This window comes from Dermacentor albipictus, chromosome 4 (assembly GCF_038994185.2).
Source record: "Dermacentor albipictus isolate Rhodes 1998 colony chromosome 4, USDA_Dalb.pri_finalv2, whole genome shotgun sequence".
In the NCBI taxonomy this organism is placed as follows: domain Eukaryota; kingdom Metazoa; phylum Arthropoda; class Arachnida; order Ixodida; family Ixodidae; genus Dermacentor; species Dermacentor albipictus.
Genome location: NC_091824.1, coordinates 105817354 through 105841611, shown reverse-complemented (window position 1 = coordinate 105841611; position 24258 = coordinate 105817354). Strand labels below are relative to the sequence as shown.

At 44.3% G+C, this 24258-nt stretch overlaps 2 protein-coding genes across 7 annotated transcripts in view; one reads left to right on the top strand and one right to left on the bottom strand.

Annotated features, from left to right (window-relative positions):
• The window catches only part of LOC135920938 (uncharacterized), an 842780-nt gene that overhangs the window by 810192 nt on the left and 8330 nt on the right, over window positions 1-24258 (top strand). For 4 of the 6 annotated variants that reach the window (XR_011514012.1, XR_011514013.1, XR_011514010.1 and 1 more), the window contains one exon: window positions 3050-3130. The exons of the other annotated variants lie outside the window; for them this stretch is intronic. The gene's annotated coding sequence lies outside the window, so the exon portion shown is untranslated. The remainder of the gene's footprint in view (window positions 1-3049; window positions 3131-24258) is intronic. 6 annotated transcript variants of the gene reach the window in all.
• LOC135920937 (cytochrome P450 3A24-like) lies at window positions 173-17602 on the bottom strand. The gene is made up of 13 exons (XM_065455230.2): window positions 17511-17602; window positions 17164-17216; window positions 15811-15907; window positions 14347-14463; window positions 13019-13107; window positions 10136-10281; window positions 9037-9152; window positions 7816-7957; window positions 7277-7437; window positions 5261-5352; window positions 4410-4553; window positions 3011-3173; window positions 173-323 (listed from the first exon to the last, which is right to left on the bottom strand). Exons 2-13 carry the CDS (start codon window positions 17211-17213, stop codon window positions 243-245), a joined length of 1398 nt encoding a protein of 465 aa, XP_065311302.1. The 5' UTR covers window positions 17214-17216; window positions 17511-17602; the 3' UTR covers window positions 173-242.

Genomic DNA, 24258 nt, shown 5'->3' with positions numbered 1-24258 from the left:
CTCCCTTTCTTCCGCTTTCTATTCCCCTTTCCCCTCCCCCAGTGTAGGGTAGCAAACCGGATGCTGTTCTGGTTGACCTCCCTGCCTTTCCTACCCTTGTTTTCTCTCTCTCTCTCTCTCTCTTCGCCATGTTGTACGTAAGCCAACTAGCCCAGCTAAAAACCCTTGTGAAGATTGTTCTGCTTGAAAGTTCGTGAGCACCGAAGTTCTGTTGCATTTTAAAATCACTTGTTGCATGTGTTTCACGCTGGTCTTCTGCGTACTCCAATCGTAAAATCTTCTGCAGTCAAAACTCCAATTCCAATCTTAAGCTTTACTGGAACCTGCAAAGACGTAAAAAGACAGCTGTCGCCTTATTATATTAACAAGCCTGATTTCGAACTGCTATTCATCCCATTTAACAAGAGCACCCAACATACATTGCAGTGTATTTTTAGAAAAGCGATACTATTTGCTTGTGTTGTCTTTAGTTTTTCCTTCTGTCTAGAACGTGTTACTATGCCTACAAATATAATGTTTATAGTGTTATTGACTGATACTACATATCCGCGTACACCGCACATTGTTTTATTGCTTTTAGCGAGTTTATTTATAACATCGAAAGCATTTACAAAGGCACTGCAAAAAATGTCGTCTTTGGCTGGTGCCTTTAGTGTAATACCCTAAGCAAGATCAGACAGTTTCAAGTTTTAACAACCGTTTGTTCACGCGAATGGTTAATAAACTTTGAAACAAGCTCTAGCCCAGGCAAGATGTGGTGGTGCGGATAATTGCATTACCAAAACCGGGAAAATAATCCGGGCCACGTGAAGTAGAACTCCATACAGGTGAAGTATCACGTGTACTACACGATCAGCGTTCGCTGCAGCACTTTCAGACAGTGTGATTTTCTTTTTATTTACAGAGCTTTAAATATTAAGCCTACACCTATCTCCATAACTTAATACGACTTTACGATATGGATGCCACCAAAGAAGGCAAAAACCGAGCAGAATACAAGGAACTGTCGCACTCGGCAAACACTCTTCGTGGTGCGTGGGCTGGCTACTGTCAGTACTCTGGGTGTTTCAGTGGCGCTACATTTTAATCTTGCAGTCAAGTGTTCGACAAAAATTTGTGTGTCTGGCGAGGAAACATGCTGGTGCCTAGCTTCATTGTGATCAGGAGACCAGTAGGGGGCCCGAAACATCATGTTCTTTATTTTTCTTTTATTCTTGGCGAGTGCATCTTTTTCTAGGCACAATTTATATCTTATTCACGTGTCTTGAGCTCATAAACAAGCGAGCAGTGTTGCTGGTGGCACACTGTTCACACAGTACGTTCACCAAGCCAACTAATTAAACGTACAAGCTTTAACATTGCGTCAGAATGCGCGGATGTCAGCGGGCGCCCTGCATTTCACCCCAGCACTGTCGTCTGCTATACATGACACGGCCGTAGTGTGCGCCCAGATGGTGCTGTTAACTAAAGCGCAGAGACAAAGAGAAGATGTGAAGAAGAGCAAAAGAGATTGCGGAATTGTATACAAAAATGCTAGAATCAAAGGATGTAGAGCATACATACCTGATTAACTCAAGCAGGCTAGGCGACTATTTGTCACTGCCCCGTTTCGAAGGGCGTTGCCAATAAATCATCATGATCCCAGGGAAACAGAGATGGTAAATTAAACGCAAATGATGGAAACATGAAGATTTCCAAATTTTTCAAGAAAGAAATCAGCAGGAAAAATTCGTTCAAATAACACAAACGGCAGTGCCTTGCTATTCGAGGCCAGTGCTGGCTGTCTGAAGGCAAAAACATACCGGAATTAATATTCGCAATAGGATGGGGCACATGTGTGCTGCAATAATAATAATAATGATAATAATAATAATAATAATAATAATAATAATAATAATAATAATAATAATAATAATAATAATAATAATAATAATAATAATAATAATAATAATGAAAGTCCGGAAACGACTCAGAAAATCGTAATGTAGTGCCTAGATATTCATCCGGCAATAACTGTAGGGAACGCCCACCTTCCAGAAGTGCTTGGATTCAAATAGGATGGAAGAATTAAATGGTAAGCAGTCGAGCTGAGTAAGAGATGCTCAAAGTATTGGTGGGAAACAATCCAGGGAAGAGCTTGATAGAACCGGAGTCGTTTCTGGCATGAATATAACTACTATATAGTGATAGTGGTTTTAATGAAGTGCGATATGTCAATGATAGAGAGGCAAAACACTAGGCTGATATGCATGTAGCTCAAGCAGGCTAGTTGACTATTTTACGCCACCCTATTTCGAAGGGAATGTCAATAAATATCCCTGTCATCATCACCTGATGGCACTGTACGACGGGCGCATGGTCCTCATAGTCTATATGAGTTACCGGATGCCGTATGCAAAGCATCCTGCGCTTGACCTCCAATGTCCTCAGAAAATGAGTCTTGTGCATTTATGGGATCCAGCAACGTACGTGCATCTCATAGCGAAGCCATATCGTCAGTGTTCGAACCTATTCGGCCATCTTTCGTGCGTAAATCGCGGCACGGCAATGTTTATGTCTACACCTCCTCTAGATCTTGTGACTATGCACTTGGAAAAGTCCAACACGGAAGATGTGATAATGGGATTTAGAGAAGCTGTTCAGGATTAAACTTCATTTCATGACATCTTCTTGCCGAATATTTTACCGTTTATACGAACCCCCATATCCGAATCTTGGTAAGCGTTCTAGCAAACTTTCGGCCACAAAAAGAAAAAAAAGTGTAGTATCGTGGCATGCATAGCTTGTGCTTAGGCATAGATTCGAGATGGCAATTTCGGTTCGTAACTTACATAGTTTAAATACTTGCGAAAGACGATGAATTAACGCTTATTTTTGGCTCACGACCACGCGCAACTCTGGTTGTTCTCGTATAGAATTCCTGCCCTTGAGTGCTCGCTGACATTGAAAGGCTTGTGGCCGAAACATTTGTGGATATCCAGCTACACTGGACTCTAGAACACTACCATACCTTTGTCTTCTCCGTGCGCACGAATTGCGCGTTGTGCAGGGAGTGAATCAAGCACAACTTGACAGACTGCAGCGCCAGGCGCATTCCTATGCAGTTCCTTGGCCCAGCTCCGAAAGGAAGGTACGTGTACGGTTGTATCGACTCCACGTTCTCTTCGCTGAATCTAAAAATTGAAATGAAAAAAAAATAACAAAGAGAGGCCCTTTCGTTAACGCCATTGTCAGCGAGGGGGAAGGCTTCCTTGAGCATATATAGTTTCATAATCACTGTCTTGCGTCGTCGCTATTGCAGCTTATGAGAGTTGGCATGCAAAAAAACAAGCACCAGTGAGAAAGATCTTCATCCATACCTGTGGCTCAAGATCGCGTCAGTTGGTGAAATGTTAGCATGCATGTTCAAAACGAGGCGTGCCGAGTTTAACGAGATCCTGTTCAATTCCAAACACTATTTAGAGTGTAAAACGTCACATCAGTTAACTCGTGACAAGAGTTACTAGATCGGTCTGAATGCGTCGCTTTCACACTTCTGGAGGTCATTTTTTACCAATTAAAGCCTTTTCGGCAATGCAAAGACGTTCTTTTGCAGCCTTCAGAACGCAAGAAATTTTGAAAATCTTTAGCGTCGGTAATAGTTTGTTAAATAAGTGCAAAACGAGATACTAAGATTTAGGCATCAAGTGGGCGAACAACAGATGTTCTTGTGACCAATGTTTCGACAAGGACGCTTGTCTTCGTCAAGGAAATAACAGCGTTTATGGATGACTCACTCTCTTCAACCCTCAATGGGAGAGTAATAAGCGGACGCGTAGAGTAAGCTAAATGACGTAGAAAAATGGACAAATAATGGAGAGGGGGTGAATTCTTGCTGCTTCTTCCAAGAAATGAGACCGAGATTGCCATTTTTGTCAGCTTTATTTCATGGAAGAACCGGCAGCAACCGGCAGCAACAGCAAATATTTCATGTATACAAAAACAAGTTGGTGTCCCACGAAGCATTCTAAGTAAATAGCTCCAATAATAAAATGCACTATCGATGAAAGCCTCAAAAAACGACAACTTGGTCTAGTTGGTAACGATTCATTGCGGGACAAATACTAAAGACTCTATAAATAAAAACCATGCTAGAATAATTGTTCACTGATACGCACTGCATCTTGCGTTACTCTGCATCTAATAGAGCGACGTAAAGGCGTTGAGACAGTAAGAAACTGCCATTTATTGCTTCACTTGACGCTGGCGTACGCGCAAATCATTGAATGGTTCCAGAATAACTGATCACTGGTGTTGGCAGCAAAAATGCAGAGAAACGCATGAGCACCGACAAATAGGTAGTGGTGTATCCCTTTAGTAAACAGGTACGAAAACTGGATAAAATTGTTGCTTGTGCATCCGCCCCTCACCTTTCCGGAACGAAGCTTTCCGGGTCGGGAAATGCAGCAGGATCGCGATGCATGGCGTATATGGGAACAATGACGGAGCTGTTTTTGGGAATCTTGATGCCGGTTTTACCGAGCACGTAGTCTTCGACCGCGTAGCGTTCGAGTCTGAATGTGTGCCAAAAATCACAAAGAAATAACATTAAAGTCATAATTGCATGTTTTTCAACGCAAACTTGATTTGTCAATACGGATTACATTCGATGAGGCGCGACACATTGAGGCGAACAAGTGTGTTTTCCTATAGATACACAAACTGGTTGTAATAAATAATTCACCACGTAGAAAAGTGAAGAGTGCGACTACTCGCTCTCGATGCTACATATTTATGTACCATAGAGAGCATGTAGTCGTTTTTTTTTTATTTCTTGCCTCCCGTGTTAAGAATATCTATAAAATTCATCAATATATTGGGAAAAAAATGTCTACAATGTAATTCACAGTAGCACGGAAATTTCAATAAATTGTACTGGCACGTTTTCGTCGCAAAACATCACAAACTTTCAAAATGGAGAATGCAAAGGACGCACTACACGCAAAAAAAATTAACGTGCTATTGAACACCAGCCTTATATCGTGGTTGTGGGAACGATAACGCAGCCTTACGGTTAAAGACATGGACTAGGCTATTCACAATCTGTATTCATAAGAAGCTTTTACGCTAATATTGTTATTAACAGGAATTTGCGGTCGGTCCTGGATATTAGCAAAAGTGGCCGGCTAATGGCAAAGAATCTTTTGTGAACAAAAAGCTTTACAAATTCATCCCCAAGAATGCGGCTGTTCCTTGCACGCAATTAACATGAAATACTTACCTTGTGGCAGGTGGATAAAGGCGTAGTGTTTCCGACACAACGCAGTGCAGGTACTTTAACTTTGATATGACGTCCAGACTTGGCTCAGGACCCTGCGACATTATTCAGAATATATATATATATATATATATATATATATATATATATATATATATATATATATATATATATATATATATATATATATGTATGTATGTATGTATGTATGTATGTATGTATGTATGTATGTATGTATGTATTCTCTTTACGTTAGCGCAATGCGTCAAAGAAATATACAGGTTTATGTGCTGACTTTAATGCTTCCTATTCAGGACTCTTCGACAGAGAACAAGATAGCTAACCGAATATAGTATAGATAGCTAGTCAAATAGTTTTACGCTAGATACTTCATAATGAAAGCACATGCAGACATTAAACGCCGTACCATTGAGTAATGACACGTAATGTGTCTACTAGGGCGGATATCCTGATTAACGTTTGATGTTGATCGTAAATGTGACCTGTTTACGCTCTACTGTTTCTTCGGCAGTACCGCGCGAACGGCGACTAGCCGGCCGGTCAGCGCCTTCTAACCGCGCGAAGCGATGAGATCAGCAGGAGGAGCGCATGCGCACTGAGTTCCCTGGAAGCCCAAGTTTCATCTGCTAGGCTTTTTTCCACCAACACGACACATACCCTGGCCCGATTAACTCGGTGCAAGCTCCCCGGTTTACTGGAGATAACGACTTTGAGGGAACTTTGTGTGCATGCGCTACTCCTGCTGATCGTGTCGCTTCGAGCGGTTAGAAGGCGCTGACCGACCGGCTGTTCGCTACTCGCGCAGTACTGTTCAAGAATCGGTCGACTGCACGTAAGTACCTGTACATGCGATTCGTTTTTGATGTTGATTCGTATTAGAATAGAAGGAAACAAAGCTTGCCTTAACAATAAGGCGCCTATTAAAAGTGCTGGCACCGCTGCACTCGCTGAATCTTTTGATAGAGTTGACTGAGCACGCAAGTGAAAGGGGTCTAAGTACACAAGCAAACTAATCTGGTTCTTAAATTCAAGTGTCCAGGTCAATTAACGCGCGAGAATTCACTTTGTGCAGTACAGCTTGAACTACTGGCGCTCATCATTGTGCACTTATCTTTGCTTTACTCGCGCGTTAATTTAGTTGTTCGAGAACACGATTCTTTCTTTTTTTTTGGCCACTTGGACTATCCTCTTGCCACGAATGCAGCTAAATGTTGGGAGTTACAAGTACTGCTGAGCAGATTTCGCAAACATTGGCTCTTATTTGGCTGTGATTTCCCTCTCGCCTTGGGTCATTCAAATGCGCTCTGTGGTGCAGGTAGTATAAGCGCCATTGCATAAGAGAAATCACAATGCCCAGCTTGCTGTGGTGGAGTGCGTTAGATCATATTCGAGTACCCTACAAGTGCGTCAATGCGCTAGTCAACACCCTAGATTAAGTTATTCACTCTACAGACTCACTCGGTGAACTAGATGCCTACACTGATGCCATTGACATAAAAGTGTTCAAGCGAGGTATCAAAAGATAGCAGAGAGTCGAAATTTACACCACATTGAAAGCCTCGTCATGGGGCCCTTTCAGTGTTCGATATTTCTGCTGTATTCTAATTTATCTCTCTTTACGTCAAGAATAAATAACGTTGCTTGCAAATCATGCAGCTAGAGGTGGGCTCTCTGACTTCTGAAAGCAAGAAAAATGGTTTATTGCAGTACGGTTACCAGTACCTCATGTTGCCAACATTTATTTCGCAAATTCGAGGGCTCGCTTGCCTATCTATGTGGCAATCACTTTAGTTCTTTTCCTTTTTTTCTTTATTTCCGTGACATACCCTACTTATCGCAGCCTTGTTTTTCTGTTGAGTATTACGCCAAGTTTCACTTGAAGGCCAAAAACATAAGACAATATTTCTCATTTTTTAGTCAGTTACCAGTGTAGTTTTTTTGCCATAGTCACTGTATTTTCAAGTACGGGTGGATCACCCAAACTCACAAACTACTTACGTGCGCCGCCATGCATTCGTCGACTTCTTTTCTCAGCTTCTCTTGCACATCAGGGTTCAAAGCAAGATGGTACGTGGCAAATGCTAAGGTTGAAGAAGTGGTTTCTAAGCCAGCCAGAAAAAAGAGCACGCATTGGGCCATTGCTTCCACTTCAGTGAGACCTGCAAGCAAGAGTTAAAGTGTAGCGTGTAATTCATTGCAACAAACTCGCGATGTGAGTGCTGAAAACTGCTCACACAAGCCTTTACGCACAATTTCCCAATGTTGTTCTCATGGTAAGACTTTAGGATGACCAGCTTTGTTGAGGCAAATCACTTTTCTCACACCTTGAGGATAATTCTGTTGCGTAATAATTCCCCACAGGCAAGTTAACTCAACTGGCTAAGGAAAGATATCCAGGCAGTAATGATATCCAAGCTTCTAATGTTTCGTTAAAGTTTCATGTCTTAATAATATTGTTCAGAAAATAGCTATCCAGCAATGATACACTTAGTGGAAAAGTGAAATTAAATACAAACTGGGACTGTAGCTACACTTACGTTTTGTGGAAATCGTGGACTCCGGCTTTGTATCCGTTCCAACATCGAACATCTTGGTCTCCAGGTCGGATGGAGTTTCTTCAGAAGCAGTCAGCCTGCCATCTTGCGCGTCTATCATAAGCTGAAGGAAATCTTCTTGACGCTGAAAATAGGCACAATGTCAGTGAGGCGTAGGATTGTGTAAACAACGTTGTAGTTCCCGCATGCAGACATAGTGTGTTTTGCTGCCGCCATTGTTAGTGGACTTTCTAAACATAGCAAAAGCCGAAATCATGTAGAACCCAGACGTCGTCAATCATTAGAAGAAAAAAAACTGCTAGTGCTCACAAAACACAGCAAGAAAAGGAATAGCACACAATCACTATGTTGCTCGCACTTAGAGGAAACACGGAAACGTGTGGCTGTGCTCAGCGGAGCGTCTTGTAGCGAGTGGCTACGCATCGAAACAAAGCTGCGCAGGCGCAGTACTGCACCTCCAGGCGCCGTACTGCGCCTGGAGTACGGCATTACTGCCTGCGCCTCCAGGCGCTACTGCGCAGGCGCAGTAACACCTGGAGACGTGGCGTCATATTGTCTGTAAAGTTAGGCCTCTTCGATTAACAGTTCCTGACAGTCCTGGACTGCTTGGGACTGCTGTGCCGCATTCGATGTTTCTCGGACAGCTTTGGAAGCTCCGGAGGCCCACCAGCCCAAGGGCTGCTAGAAGTGCGTTCGTTTTTCGCGGACCGGAAGTCGCAGGCTGTCCGCAGAGACTGAGCTCTCAGCAGATTTTGCTTGGACCAGTGCAAGCAGCTAGCAGCTGTCTGAAAAGCATGCGCGCGGCGTTTGCCGCCTTGTTGTGAAAGGTGCCGTGTGCTTCTGCGTACTTTGCGCTTTCCAAGCGGTAAATATTGTGCACTCGGCTATCGCGTCTGTTGCATCGGCGCTTTGTGCGCTATCATGCTAGCTTTTGATGAGCCGTGAAATTGCCGCATCTTTAGTCTTCGTGTTTCTTTAGGAGACAAGCACAGCGAGCAGAAGCACCAGCTTGCTTTTCTTGATGCGCTTCGCTAAATCTGTCATGCTCATTGCTGTATGTGTAGTAAACAGGTGGGTTTCGCTTTTCAGGTGAGTTAAGCTGGAGTTCGAGGAAGCATATCATATCTCATGTGGCTATTTCACATTGCGGCTGGCTGTCAGCCATAACAACTGAGTCATGGTGATTCAAATGTTATTACGAACCTTGCCATTCTCGCGTCTGTCACTGATGATGCGCTGGCACACTTCCTTGAAGTATTGAGCAGGACCGCCTCTCGATATGTTGAGCTTCAAATACTTCACCAGATCAGGAAAGAGCACTAGAAATTGGAAATAGTGGTTAGATGTCGTCAAACGAAAGGTGCAAAAGTTGAGAAGAAATTTTGCAAATGTTCGATGCCCATACGGCAACGTATTTCACGACCTATTCCAGAAGGCCTTATTTCATAAGAACAGCCTTCATCGACCTGCCTTCTACGCTAATAATGTGTTCCTTATCGCGTTTTACCGGTGCATCTTCTTTCAAATCAATTGCATAGTGCGCGAACTACTTCGTAAATTCTAGCTAGCCCAGATTCGTAAGTTCACTTTGTGGAAGCACTGACCAAAACCGCTAGCCGACTATTGTTGTAGCCGATGTCAAAGCATTAATGCCCACTTTTCTAGTAGGGGTGGGGTGTGAAAATGCGCGTAATCGGAAATTGGCACAAGTTTATTAATTACACGTGATCAAAAGGGCTCCGGAGCCCTCGCATACCTACGTATTGCTTTGGAACGTCGAACTACGTGAAATACCACTGCGAACACCAAGGTGCCAGGCGACCACGAACAGCTGTTGCATGTGACAAGTTCACAATGTGAGAGCACATGTGAACACGGGCTATTTTCACTTGTGGCTTTCTGATAACCTGTCACCGTTATTGCTCTTTGAAAGTCTTTCACGACTGATCAACTTGCACCGGCCAACGGCAAACGTTCTTCAGAAGGGAGAGATCTTTGTATATCTGCCCCGTTCTGTGTAACATCCCGGAAGCTGACAGATGAAGTCAAGTAAGCTGAAGTATTCGACCGAAAAGTGAAGGAGTAAAGTCGGGACACCACTACTACGGAGCTACAGTCGTTATTTACGGTATTGCATCGTGGGAAATAACTCCGCTAAAAGGGCATACACAAAAATACACACACAAAAGAAAACGATCGTTACTACACAAAGATATTATATCGCTTCTGCCAGTGCGCAAGTTCTCATGAAACGTCCGCTTCAGCTTCAGCCATGCTCTTCATGAACGGGAACAAAACTTACCTACGAGAAGGACTTGCCATGACACCTTCGCCGAGAACGCCTTCCTAGCCTGCGTTACAAACTCGTTCGTGGCGTCCGTGTGAGAGTCTAGCGTTGTCCCGAACGCACACCTCGCGATCACGTCCAGCGAGTAGTGGCCGTAAAACCTGTCGAGTACCTGACATGAGTGCGTACCGGAATGTAGGAGGAGCGATCAACATGTTGCTACTCGCCTACATCAAAATTTCAACAGCAATGCTGAGTGACACTTATCGCGCCCGCTAAAGGGAAATTACTTGCTTCTCTAAACATAAAAAGAGCGAATCTGTAGATAACGAAAATCGTCTGCGTAGTTACGATGAGCTTGACCTCTGTAGCTATTCAAGCAATTCACCCTCAACGTTTTTGGAATTAAGTACGTAGTCCAAAGAGAGAGTTATCAAATAGACATTAGAGGGAGCGTACGTGCCTGCGTAGAGAGAGAAATAGAGAGCCCAATTTTGTTTAGTGAGCCTGAAAATGCTGCTTTACTTCGACGTTCTAAATCTATTGTGGCGAAAATCATTTTGCTCCCCATGACACATGAACTGTATCCATTTCATGTGTCTTGCTTCGTTTTACCATTTCTTGGCTCTACCTCAAACAGCTGCCACGCTACGTACCCTGGTAGTATAACCAAGAAGCCATCCCCGCAAAGAAATACAGAAAGTGCTCAGTTGTTGAGAGATTGAGCTCTGTTGTACGTCTTCTACCGTGAACAAATCTACCAAGCTTATCTGACGTGACTAGCCATCTTGCACAGACTACTGTCCCCAGGCGGCTGCCCCAAACTGCGATTCCTTGATGCACACGAATGCGACAGTTATTTCACGAGGAGCACGGATATCTTTCGTAGGCCCATGTCAAGCCGGAACCACTGAAGCGCCGAATGCTATGGAGCCGGTCAGTGGGCCATCAAACGATACGATAGTACACGTCTGCACGGAGTTCCTTGGCGCACTTAAGTGAAGATGCTTGAAATATCTAAAAAGTGCAGAGGCTGAACAAATAGTCTGAAATCAGCGTTATACTATTTAGCTTTCAAATGCAAAGCCGGATACCATCCTTAGCTGGGTTCCGGCAAGCCTCGCTGCCTTTTGACCTCTAGCTCTCCTTCACGCCCTGAACTCCTTTCTCCGAGGATACACACGTGTACTTATACTCCCGTGTTTCGCTTCCTTGCCCGCAATCATTATCACGGGATGGAAGATTGTTTATGAATGATTCAGGCTGGGATAACCTTGACACCTTTTTTAACCTGGACCTGAGAATGGACAACCGAAAACCCTGGAGTGTCAAGTCGGTTCCTTTATTGATCAGCTGCTTAAGTTAGAACTGGTAAGATACTTAGGGAAGACAAACTTAAGCCTGATGTTTCAGATTACTATACCTTTTCCTTAACAGCAAACAATTTTAAAAAGTCAATGTTGCGGTGCATGCACCATACAGGGCTGCGTGCATTTTGTGCTGCAAGAGTATCAGCACAGCACAACATACGTAGACAACTCAACGGAAGCATAAATGATGCATGTGCATGTCCTGTCCACTTTCTTTTTCTCGTTGTTTTCTATTTCGCACTTCCAAATTTATAGTATGAGCACATAAGTAACTCAACTTCCGATTGATGTGCCTGCTTTTCGGTATCTTAAAAATATTTTAGTACATATGACTTGTAATAAATGGCCAAATTAAACAAATAGCACTCTAAGTATACAGAAGAAGGACAAACGTGAAGATTTTTTTATTTTACGTATTGCGCGCGCAGCATTACAGAAATTAATCTATGGAAGGACCCCGATGCAGCACATGCCCTCTTCGAAATAAACTGCGCTAGAATACACAGTTTTACATTGCTGGTATTGATATTGATTCCTTGACACATTAAACATACCCACAAGGGAGACTGACCAAACACTCAGAAATTATAAATAGCAAGAAATATCTCAACTTGCGCAAAAAAAGAGAATAAAACAAAGTTGCAATCAGAAAATATATAATAACAGGTTAAGAAATGTCACGAAAAACAGTTGTCTATGCCATGGTTTAACGTTGCCCTACTCTTAAGGGCCGTTTATAGTCCGACGTAACGCACGCTACGTCACGTCGGCGAAAACGACACCTCTATAGTCGGGCGCACCGGCGCAGCTAACGTAACCGGCGGCTTCCAACGCACCCCGACGGGCCCGGCGCCGATTTGGCTCCGGAGCCATTCGCGCGTCGAAGTCGGCGGAACTCTCGCACCACAATGCATTGCGCGCGAAGAAAAAGGCGCCAACACAACTCCGCAGATGGCTTTTGCGGACGGCGCGTGACTTGGCGAACCTTCTGCGCATGCTCCGAAGATAGCAGCCTACGGCGCTTGCGTTGAAGTATAGAGGGGATGGCATCTCGGCTGGCGCAGCGCAACCGACGTAGCGTGACTGACCGCGAACGACGCTCGCCCGCGCGCCGATAACGTCGGACTATAAACGGGCCTTTAGTAACTCCAAAACGCAAACTTTGATTGCGTTATTGATAAAGAACTGCAAAATAAAAAAAATCAAGGGGAATCCACCTGCGTTAACTAAATATGCGAATAGCATTCTTTTTGATACAAAAACGAAAAAATTTCAAAGTATTTGTTTTTTGTATCGAAGAGCGCTGTGAACGAGATTAGGCTCTTAGTTTTAAACTGCACTATCAGCGGGATCAGCAGACGTTTTTAGAGTGTACTGTCTTCGGGATCGGCTCACATTTCTTATATAGTACGATCTTCAGGATCGGCCCACGAAAACGGTTAGATAAATAGCCGGAAAAAATGCTCTGACAATGACAATAATGTTATTAGCGATAATAGAACAGGAACTTTACGGTCGCAATACTTACTGCTTGACGTTAACGTCTAGCTGCTGTTCTGCCGCTGCCTTTAAGTGCTTGCAGGTAGCCCTGGCGCAGTCCTGAATTAAAACATTCATCTGCAAAAAAAACGTAAGTACAGAATCATTATGTAAATTGCCTTTGTATCATCATCATCATCATCATCATCAGCCTGGTTACGCCCACTGCAGGGCAAAGGCCTCTCCCATGCTTCTCCAACTACCCCGGTCATGTACTAATTGTGGCCATGTTGTCCCTGCAAACTTCTTAATCTCATCCGCCCACCTAACTTTCTGCATCCCTCTGCTACGTTTCCCTTCCCTTGGAATCCATTCCGTAACTCTTAATGACCATCGGTTATCTTTCCTCGTCATTACATGTCCTGCCGATGCCCATTTCTTTTTCTTGATTTTAAGTACGATATCATTAACTCGCGTTTGTTCCCTTACCCAATCTGCCCTTTTCTTACCCCTTAACGTTACACCTATCATTCTTCTTTCCATAGCTCGTTTCGCCGTCCTCAGTTTAAGTAGAACCCTTTTTGTAAGCCTCCAGGTTTCTGCCCCGTACGTGAGTACTGGTAAGACGCTTTTGTATAGTTGAATTTAATCGAACTCTTTTTCTGGTATTACTACCAGAGGTGCAATTACGAACTGTGGCCACAACGGCGGCATTCTGAATAGCGAGAATGCTAGAATCTCAGGGCTTTAAGCAGCAAAACAAAAGTATAAAAAGTCGTGTTTCACACATTTCTGTCTGCACTATATGTTAGTTTGCCTAAATGTTAGTTTGCACTAAATGTTAGTTTGTTAGTTAGACTTCAACGCGTTCCACTACACGACACATGAGCGTTTTTGCATGTCGCTCCCGTCGAAGCATGGCCGCCGCGGCCGGGCTTTGACCCCGCGATATCGTGTTTAGCTGCGCAACACCACAGCCGCTAAGCCACCGCGGCAGGTGACAACGTTTCTAAAGCACCTCACCATCTGTGCAAATGTGTGGCGCTGAAAGCCCAGCTCGCAGAGTGTCTTCAAAACATTTGGCGGAGACCGCACGTACTTCATTTTAGCTCCATTCAGAGCAAGAAGGACGTGACCGAGAATCAGAGTTCTGCCCTCGCAAAGTTAACGAATGCCATTTATTGAACTATTCATATGAACTTCATCTCAACAAAAAGCCTATCGGAGGCAATAAAAAGATTACGAAAAACACAACGAAATTTCTATAATTTTTGTAATGGCGTAGCCAGCTGCTATAGCGTGAGCCCCACTACAACCGCAGAGGTACGATCGTGAGCGTAGCTATAGTACAATTGCCGAAATGCACTCCTGTGGTACCTTTCGCAACTTTCCCGTCGAGAACGCAGGGCTCACGGCTGGCCTGGTCTTCCTCCAAATTTCTACGGGTGCCAATGCCATCATGTTGTCGAAGATTGGGTCGGAGATAGCGTGCGCCTGAAATCGAACGGAGACGACACTTTAATACACAACTAGAATAGCACAGCCTGAGAAAATGCATATTTGCTCAATTCGGCGAGTAGAAGCGAAATTCGAACGCGAAGTTCAATATACGTTTTTTAATTTTTCTGGTATCGGGCAATTTTGGTTTTAAAACACCTATACAAAGCTGCTGAGCGTCTCCGGTACTTTTAATTCCTTTAGTGCTCCTATTTTTTGCTTGCCATACGAAGAGTAGTAGCCGGCGCCAATAAATGTGCCAAATTTTCCGTTAAATACTTAAACCAATAAAAAAATAGCAAAACTTGGCCATTCTTCTTGTACTATATGAATAAGTTGAAACGCTTTTTAGCACAGCCGCTATCGTCAGCTCATTACGACACTTCAACAATATTTTCGATTATCACTCCTGTCACTTACGCTTTAGACAAGTTTCCTTCAGCCACGCTATTTGAAATATATGCCTTAACATTTACGGATCACTTCAGCATCTTTATTGCCGTAACAATATATGGACACTCTAGGCGCATTTCCACCATCGGTGTCACCATTGGCGTCGCCGTGATGTTTCGTATAAAGTCGAAGTGCGATAATATCATGGCCTCGCGCCGTATACTGTGTTTGTTTTCAAGAGAGCCCATTCAAAGAAACCAATCACACAGCGGAGCCCTTTCTTAGTACACGTATTCATCTCTCATTCCTTTTTAGCACACCTTTAATTCTAGCTATATATATATATATATATATATATATATATATATATATATATATATATATATATATATATATATATATATATATATATATATATATATATATATATATCAGCAGATAGGAGTTCCTGGCAACTGTTAAACGGTTTAAAGAAATCCGCGTTGAAAAACACAACAAATTTATTTTCGACATTTCGGCAGAGGACCCACCTTTATTAAGAAAGCTTGATCAAGGCTACATATATCAAGTTTCGTGCACTTCAATTCTAGCGCTTTTGTTCATATAGTTCTACTCGCATTGCGCTTATGAGGTGAAAGATCGGGCCAGTTGGTTTTGCATCATGAGGTCATAGGAGCGCGAACTAAGACATATGCACAAAGAAAAAGATACGCGGGGACTAGCGCTTGCCCCCGTGTGTATCTTCCTTGTGCGCGTGTTTTAGTTCGCGCTGCTATGATCGCACGTCGCTTATGAGTCTTGCTTTGGATAAGTTGGCGGCAAACACGAGGACGGACGCACCGAACTCTGCTGTAACAACTCTACCGCTGTCGCTGGTGCGACCGACTCTGTTCTATGGTGCGTGCTAATTTTGATGCGTTTGAGAAGCAACAAAAGGTAAAGTCAACCCACCCTTCGGTTTGGCAACATGAAGAAGTCCTTCACGAGAACCTGCTTCACCAAATCCGGCTCAGCAACCACAAGTTTTGGTTTGCCTCCTTCGTAGACGCTGCGTTGAAGTCAACATGCGTTAAGTACACACCCAGAGCTTCCGTTTTTGTAATTCTGCATATAATGGCGTTTCATGGAACCACCAAGGCACCTGAGAGATACCGGATCAAGCACAGTGGTGCGTTACACTATCTTTTTGCTTGTACCGTAAAAAACACATTGCAGAATACTTCTAATTCCTTTTTAAATAAATTCGAAGGCTAAACTCCCATTGTCTTTCAACGCGTAAGGCAAGTCTCACCACAATTATTTTTGCATTCGTGTGATACTAGTGTGTTATTAGTTGCGTAGAAACGTATCAGATTTTGAATTTGCAAAGCTATTCGTTCGTAAGTGATCTTTGCCACTGGGGAGGAGAAGGCTTCGCTAATGATATTTACAGTGTCAGGATTGGCTGAATTTTTTTCTTGCGAACACTTACAGCGTAAGACGTTTTTGTGAATATATGCCCATCTTATGTATCATCTCAGACAGAAAGCCCCGCTCGGCCTCTTCAGGTGGAGTACTTGACTAGGCGGATGCGCACAAAAAATCCCATTGTTCTAATAAATAAGCAACAAACTTCCCCTATTTCACTTTTTTTATTATTCGTCTTACGGCACATGTTGCCATTGCAAAATCGACGCCGGGAAATAGTGAAGTCGCATTTGACTGACGTTAATTTGTTTTCACCCACCCCTTGGGTACCATAACTTAGTTATTCCAGAATTTTCTATTCCGTTTGGCAATCAGCCCTTCACAGTTGGTCAAAAGTATTCCGGATGCGGCCATTTTACCTGTCAGTCGCGCGTCGTCACAAAGCCGCGAACACTCACCACGTCAAAGCGACGGGTACATGTTAAAGGTGCAATATTATGCCGCACAAAACTTTTTTTTTAACAGCCGGAGACTGCACCGTTCCGAAATGAACAAAAGATGCCTGCCCGTCGATCGCTGTGGTATTGGCTACTCGGAGCTACCGTGGAGAATAGATTTATTTCAGTATCCTAAAAGATTTTGCGTGACAGTATAACGTCTTCGAACCCTGTCAGCACGTACACGAAATCGGTATACCAAATTTTCTTCGCTGAGGTTCCGTTTTAGCTGCGTTTTTACCCTTCACAGAAAACAAATCATTTCCCACAAACACTGAAGTTGAGTTTGGATGGACGTACAAAAACCACATTGAAACAGCAAAGTATGCTCTGTAAGTGACGCGATGACAAACGCCAATGCTACCTATGCGTCTTTGTCTATATATATGAATAACCTTACCCAAAGAGCTTTCCCATCTTCTGATATCTTTCCTGGTCACTTAAGGCCATTGGCTGAAAAATTGAAGCGTCAATATTTGTGAACAATCATGCACAGTCACATGTGATAGTCGAAAGACTTGTCCGTATACTGCCATAACTCTATTAGATTCCCGTCTTTTTCCGCCCGTTAGTCATCTTATATTCATTTTATATTGCAAACTTGCATTGTTGCGCAATAGCTCAAAGAGGTTGAGCACTTCTTTAGAAGATATCAGCGGAGCCGATATCTACATATGTCGGTGCTCAAGAGCTCGCCCACACTTGGACCTCGAACGCCGCTGTAGCATGCCGGGAAACCAATTTTACCTTTAACAGCAGTCTTCTAGCTGGTCCGAATACTAATGAGAACTCTTCATGGGGGACATTCTGGTTTTTCCAGAAGTTCCTGTTCTTGGCAGCATACCTACAATTGGAAATGTAAACAGCAGGATACAAGAAGCGTCAGTCCCTGGCAAAGTTAAAATTATTTACTCGAAGATATTGATACATGTTTTTCCGTCTCAGTAGACTATATGAAACCGAGCCCATAAACATAATACTGACATTCTTTCCTTTTCTCGACAAAATACAAGATGACAACACTTTCTCTTACACATATACTTTCAGTCACACCTAGTGATATCTAATTACCTAATCTTGCGTCAGCCTACTGCAGTCTAAGCCTAAAATTTCGCATTATATAATCTTCCGTCACCTTCGATAACGTTTCCCTTCTCCTGACATCCATTATTTTTACTATGTGATATAACATCGGTAATTTTCTTTACACGTAGTGTGACCTGCGCGACACCATTTTCTACTTCTAATATCATCCACGTGTGTTTACCCTTTATATAATTTATGCTGCCATCTCCTATTTCTTAATGATTCAAGAGTCATTGCATATTTTATGAGCAGATCGACGCTGGACATATAAAAAAATGAAGCGGTGACTTTGTCAACTCTGCTACACCACAAAACATTCTCTGCACTGCGGCTACTACGCAGTGTTGTGAAATGCACTAAGTCATGCAATATAACATGGACGAGTGGAGTAATCCATATCGTCTGCTTTTTGCGCGAACATCCAACTTAATTTTATTTGTGTCCTCCGTCCTGCGAGTCCTACGTGTATCAGCCCTGCGTGTTGTCTACATTTAGGTTTTTAGCGCGTTCCCTACGCATTAGCGACACGTGCTACTGATTCTGTTGCTATGTGTTTTCTTTTACCGTCACTCTATGGGCAGTAACCAAACTCTTAGTACGTATTATGTTTGGTACACGAACTTCATCCTACGCAGTTGGAAGTTTTTGCTCGTGTCTGTCACTTTGTGTTTTCTTGTCCTTTATATGAGTGCAAGAACACGCCGATACGCATAATATAACCGTTAGCAGACGCGAAATCTACCCTAAATTGGGATAGTAGTTATGACGGTGCCAGACGCGTGATCGATCGTTATCAGTAGTAAGACGGCTTTGTAGTAACGCTGAAGTGTAGGCAAGCACTTAAGTGTATTCGAATTATGTTTGTGCGGCCATGTTCACAGGTTAAGAAATAACATTTTACTGTTGTTTCCGTCGTTATCAGTTTACGTTCAGATTACTAAATCATCTAATCGGATGTTCATAGAAATTCAGCATCATGAACTGCGCCGCGAATTCGCTTAGTCAAAAAGATAACAAAAACAGGAAAGATTGCGCGAACCATAGTATCTTATAAAGAGGATTTTGTGTTGGTATGCCTCCAACGCCATTTTAAAGGCACTGAAGTCACTCAATGATACTTTTCCAAAATACCGCATTTTCCCCAATGATCAGGCAGCGGTATCATGGCTCTATACTGTCGCCGTTATACCCCCATGCGGTTAATATCAGTGAATTTACTTAGCGCACGTGGACAAATAAGTAAGGGCTTGTGATTTTTTAGGGCCTCGTGAAAGAAGTGGGGACGCAATCCGAGCCACGATGTCCCTGCTGTTATACTTACGCCTGTCAGGTCTCGAACACATTTTACGAACTTTTATTAGTAATCTGGGCTTCAATTATTTACTCTTGGTTTCTCAGATATATTTTTTTTTCATTTTGCTTTCGTCTTATCCTCATCCTGTATTCTCTTCTTCATGCCATCTAAAACAGCTTATCCGAAGTAAGATAAGGTTTCACCTTTCGTTAATCTCATTCTCTTTCTCTCCTTTTTTCTCCACTTAAGATAATAGAAGCTGTGCCAACTTTTCGGATCAACCCAAAGTCACTTCGCCGTTTTATTGTAAGCTTCGATTGCTTTCACACTAAACTTGCGATAAATCCTGTCGACTGCTTTGTCACTCTAAACTGTTGGCCGATCCAGACAAGTGTATTTTTTCGCGAAGACTTAAAGTCTTCGCGAAAACTTAAGTAATCAGTGTTACTTTATGAAATTCTGTGCCAAAGAAACCCTCGACAATAGGGGCAAGTCAATATAAAAAACTACAAAAAAACAAACCTAAGATGTAGACATTAGAGGGACTAACATTATAATACATCACAACTCAACCAAAAAAAAACCGAGGTTAAACTGGGTTAAAACAAACGGTGGGTAATGACCGGACTAATTCTACGGCCAATTAAACAAGCCCTCGAGAACATAAAACCATAGATTACGCAACATAGTTTACACTGTAGCACAACTGAATCATTTCTTTTATTCCATTGTTTCTTTACAGGAAGTTCAACGGTTATATACAAAATTGACTTATCTTCTGCTAGTAGCAACACAATCATATTCCGGCAAATATACACGTTATACTGTGCACTGTGCAAAAAGGCATGAATATGATGACACGTGAATGATGAACGCTGGACTGGGAGACGCGCAGAGGTCAGTGAATAAAAAATAGCAATTTCAGAGTGTGCACCTAGGCAAAAGTTTCCAAACGTAGAACCCTAGCCATAATAGGACCTTGATTCCTTCAGTTTATTGCTTGTGGTAGTTTTTTTTTCTTCCTGCAAGTTAATTAAATGCACTTGTGTGAAGAGATAATTAAACGATGCATTTTCTTACGCAATAAATCAGCGATTCCGGTTACTTCTTTGTATTTAATTATGGGGTTTTACGAGCCATAACCACTATTTGATTATGAGGCACGCCATAGTGGAGGACTCCGGATTAATTTTGACCACCTGGAGTTCTTTAACGTGCGCCTAAATCTAAGCACGCGGGTGTTCTTGAATTTCGCCCCCGTCGAAATGCGGCCGCAGTGGTCAGAATTTGATCCCGCGACCTCGTGCTTAGCAGCGTAACACTAAAGCCACTAAGCAACCACGGCGGGTTGATTCCGCTAATAAAACTATGGCGTAGTTATGCACGTAATGGGCAATGAGAAATGACACTGCTCTTTATATCATAGCTAGGTTTGTTTATTTAAGTGGCATATCGATTCCTTCAGAAAACGAGTGTGTGCCAAGTTGCACATTTTATGAGAGCGAACAAGAGGACACAAGCGCTCGTGTTGGAGTCTGCGTTTTCGTATCAATTCCAATGTTAAAGAGACTAATGTAAACAAACGAAACAAAATCATTGGCATCACAAAGGAACGCTCAGACATTTTTTTAGGAAACAATGGCATCAAGAAATGATACTATACTTACGCGTACAGGAGCACGCAAATGACAAACACAAATACGGTCAAATCAGCGAAACCAAGTAGAAACGTCATTGCATCAGTCAGACACCGAGAGAGGAGATGGCAGCAGCACACCGAGCAGGGTGTGGTACGCAACTGCGAAGACGCTCAAATCAATCCGCAAGCAGCGCGATGGGAAGCGCCGTTGGCACGGTGCCACCGAGATGTTTGTCCACTTCGTATGGCGTCGTAAGGCGGGGGCGACAGCGGCCGATGCTGGTCACGAGTGGAGGTCGAGACAAGTGACGCAAGTGACAAGTGGTCTACAATCAGGAATCCAGCCGCTATCTTCAGCCTCGACCACCTCGCCAGGTACGCGAAAACAAATAGGCGAGAAAAAAATATGTATAGTGCATCCCCGAGCGACCGAGTTCAAGGCCATGCCGTCACACTCGGTGTTCGCTAGAAAACTGAACACTTTGTTATTAGAGCTTCCGAACCGAACCCAATATATTACAAAAACAGGCTACGGACATCATTTGCTATTACACTGGCAGCGAGAAGGCGACACGGTGTTTTAGCACGCGGCTAGCGGCCATGTTGCGTGTGATTCATACAGATTTACTTTAACTGTTGTTACGGATTTCCAACCGGTGCCGCCAGTGTTACGTCTCCAACCGGTGCCACCAGTATTACGAACTTGTACCGCTGCACCACGATTACGGCTTTGTGGTCCCGTAGCGCTCGTCACCCGTTTCGTGACAGAGCGTTGGTAGCGAAGACTCCGAGCCTGGCGTCGATGAGAATAACAAAAGGGACTTTATACATTATATACAGGTTATCATACAGGACATAAACGGATCGGCACTGGGGCCGAGAGCTCACACAAACGCGACTGTTCTCGCACGACGGCGTCCGGCGAAAACGCGTGACACATCTCACCCCAGTCGGGAGCGACCCTCTCTCCAGGTGGGGTCGGCGGATCCTGTTTTCGAGCGGCGTGTCGCTGCTTTTATAATCCCCGAGGCCCATTGTCACTCAAACGGCCCAATACAAAGTCAGCACACGACGGTCGTCCGAGGGGTCCAACCAGCGACCGCGCTGGCAACTCGGTTCAAAGTTCGCGCGCGCGGTGACCTTCGGGCAAGGGAGGTGCGGCGCCGGGCCGTCGGGCACACGCGGACACGTCAAAACACGCTGCTCCGCCGAGGCTTCTCCCGCACGAAGGCGCAGCATCTTGACTTGTGAAGGGAGAATTATGGCGCTCGCAGGATAGATTCCGCATCTTGCAGATTCGGAATCCGGGCTTGTGGTAATGGCACAACAGCATCCCCGCCCTCAGATAAGGCGCCGGGAAGACGAGCTGCCTCCACGTGGCTCGGATGCCAGGCGCGCACGTTCGTCAGGCTCGTCCAAGTTCACGTCCAGTGTCGGGACGCCAGGTAACATCACGTGCCCAGGTCCGACTCGCCAGGACAGGAGCTCTGCTCACCACGTCGTCGCCAAGGCACCTTGACCAGCTCCGCTCGGGTCGTTCCTAAGACCTTGCTTCTCGCCACTGGTCCCGCTTGGTCGTTCTGCAGCTTGCAAAACCGACCGGCAAAAGGCAACACCCAACACGAACAAGTGCCCTCTGTCTCCCGTCAAACACCAGACAAGGCCATAATTCAAATCAACCTAACTAAATTGTTTTCCCCTTTTTTTTTCTCCCGCTGCAACAAGAGGCAGGTGTACGATCTAGCACACAAGGCTTAAACAATCAGTTTTCAAATCATCAACACAACAAAATAGAAACAATTATTAATCAGCAATAATAATTACAAATAGAATGGTCCCCTTGAAATCGCTTGGACCGAAAACATACTACTGAGGAAGCAAATGAGGTCATTCATTTTTCCCGGCGATATTTTCGCGGAATCCGAAGCTGCTTATATTTGCGACCCTGCTTATCCGTGTAGCGGCGGTACAATAAGCCAGATTCCTTGCCAAATGAAACCCCCTTTTCTTTCACTCCCCGTTTGACGCTCTTCCTCAGATCGGCTAGTGAACAATCTTCCTGTTGTTCGCGAATCCGAGTTTCCCTTTCAACTGCAGCCTGCTCCTGCCAGCTGGCGGAAACCGGAGCGAGTGTGGAGCCCGCGTCGCCTGATTGCGGCGTCGAGTCTATATCGCGGCTAGCACTGCACGCGTCACTCCCACTCACTTCCAGGACCCGCTCGTCTAGGCCAGCCTCCGAGCTCTGCCTCTCCCGTGACTGCTCGCCACTCAAGTTACCGTGATCGGTCCGTGTGCCGCACCGCCTTTCGCTCACCGACGCTAAGTCAAGTTCCCTCGACAGCGGGCGCGCTTTGGATCGCGTGGGGGCCATGTACGCCACGTCGGCAAAGAATGATTTGCCCTGATCCCTCAGCAGCTGCTCCGAGCTATTTGAGAAGAGGTAGGAAAATTGCTTCGGGAGGGCGGCTGACACAGCGGCTTCGGTGTTAAGTTTCCCAAATTCTCCTTCAATGCTAACCGTTGCGATCGGTAAACAGACACTCTCCTTCTCGGCCACTTGCCGTATCCTAACGCACTCTCCCGTAAAATCACTCGAGGAGACGAAAGACGGGTGAACAACGTCCATAGTTGCTGCAGAGTCCCGCAGTGCTCGGCACTTCTTGCCGTTTACCTTAATTTCCTGCACATAGGGCTCCAATAGACGTATGTTTTTGTGAGTTTCCTGTATCGTTGCAAAAGCAATTCTCTCTGGGCAGCTTGCAGAGATGTGCCCTTGCTTTTTGCAATTGTAGCAGGTTAACGGTCTCCGTTTTTCAAAAGAACGCGTCATTTCGTTTCGCTGTTTCGGACCATCGTCATCATTCTGAGATGCATTCTGTCCATCCCTTACAGTTTCTTTGGGAAGGGACTCGTCGTCCCGAAACTCGCGACGCGTGATTTCCTTCCGTTCGTCGGGCTTCCCGTAAAACCCATCTCTTCTATCTGCTTTTTCTATGCGCACTGCCTTGCTGTGCAAGCTGCGGCGGGTGTAATACTCTTCCGCTAACTCTGCTGCCTTGTTTAGCTTAACCTCCTTTAGCCTATCTTGCAGCCAGAGCCGGACATCCTCATCAATGCAACGGTAGAACTGCTCCAACGCGATGCATTCGACAATTTTGTCGCGGTCGTCGTAAACCTCTTCGCCCTTCAGCCATTCCACCAAGTCGGCTTTTAGACGAAACGCGAAGTCAACATTCGACTCCTTACCCTTTTTTGCATACCGGAACCTCTGCCGGAAAGCTTCGGGCGACAATTTGTACTTCCGCAGTAGCGCTTCCTTCACATCACTGTAGCTCTCAAACGCCTCTTTCGATAAGCAAGTTATTACGTCTGATGCCTCCCCAGGAAGCAACGCTAACAGATTCTGTGCCCAAAGGGATCGCTCAATGCTATTCCGTTCACACACGTGCTCAAATTTCACGAGGTATTTGGCCATA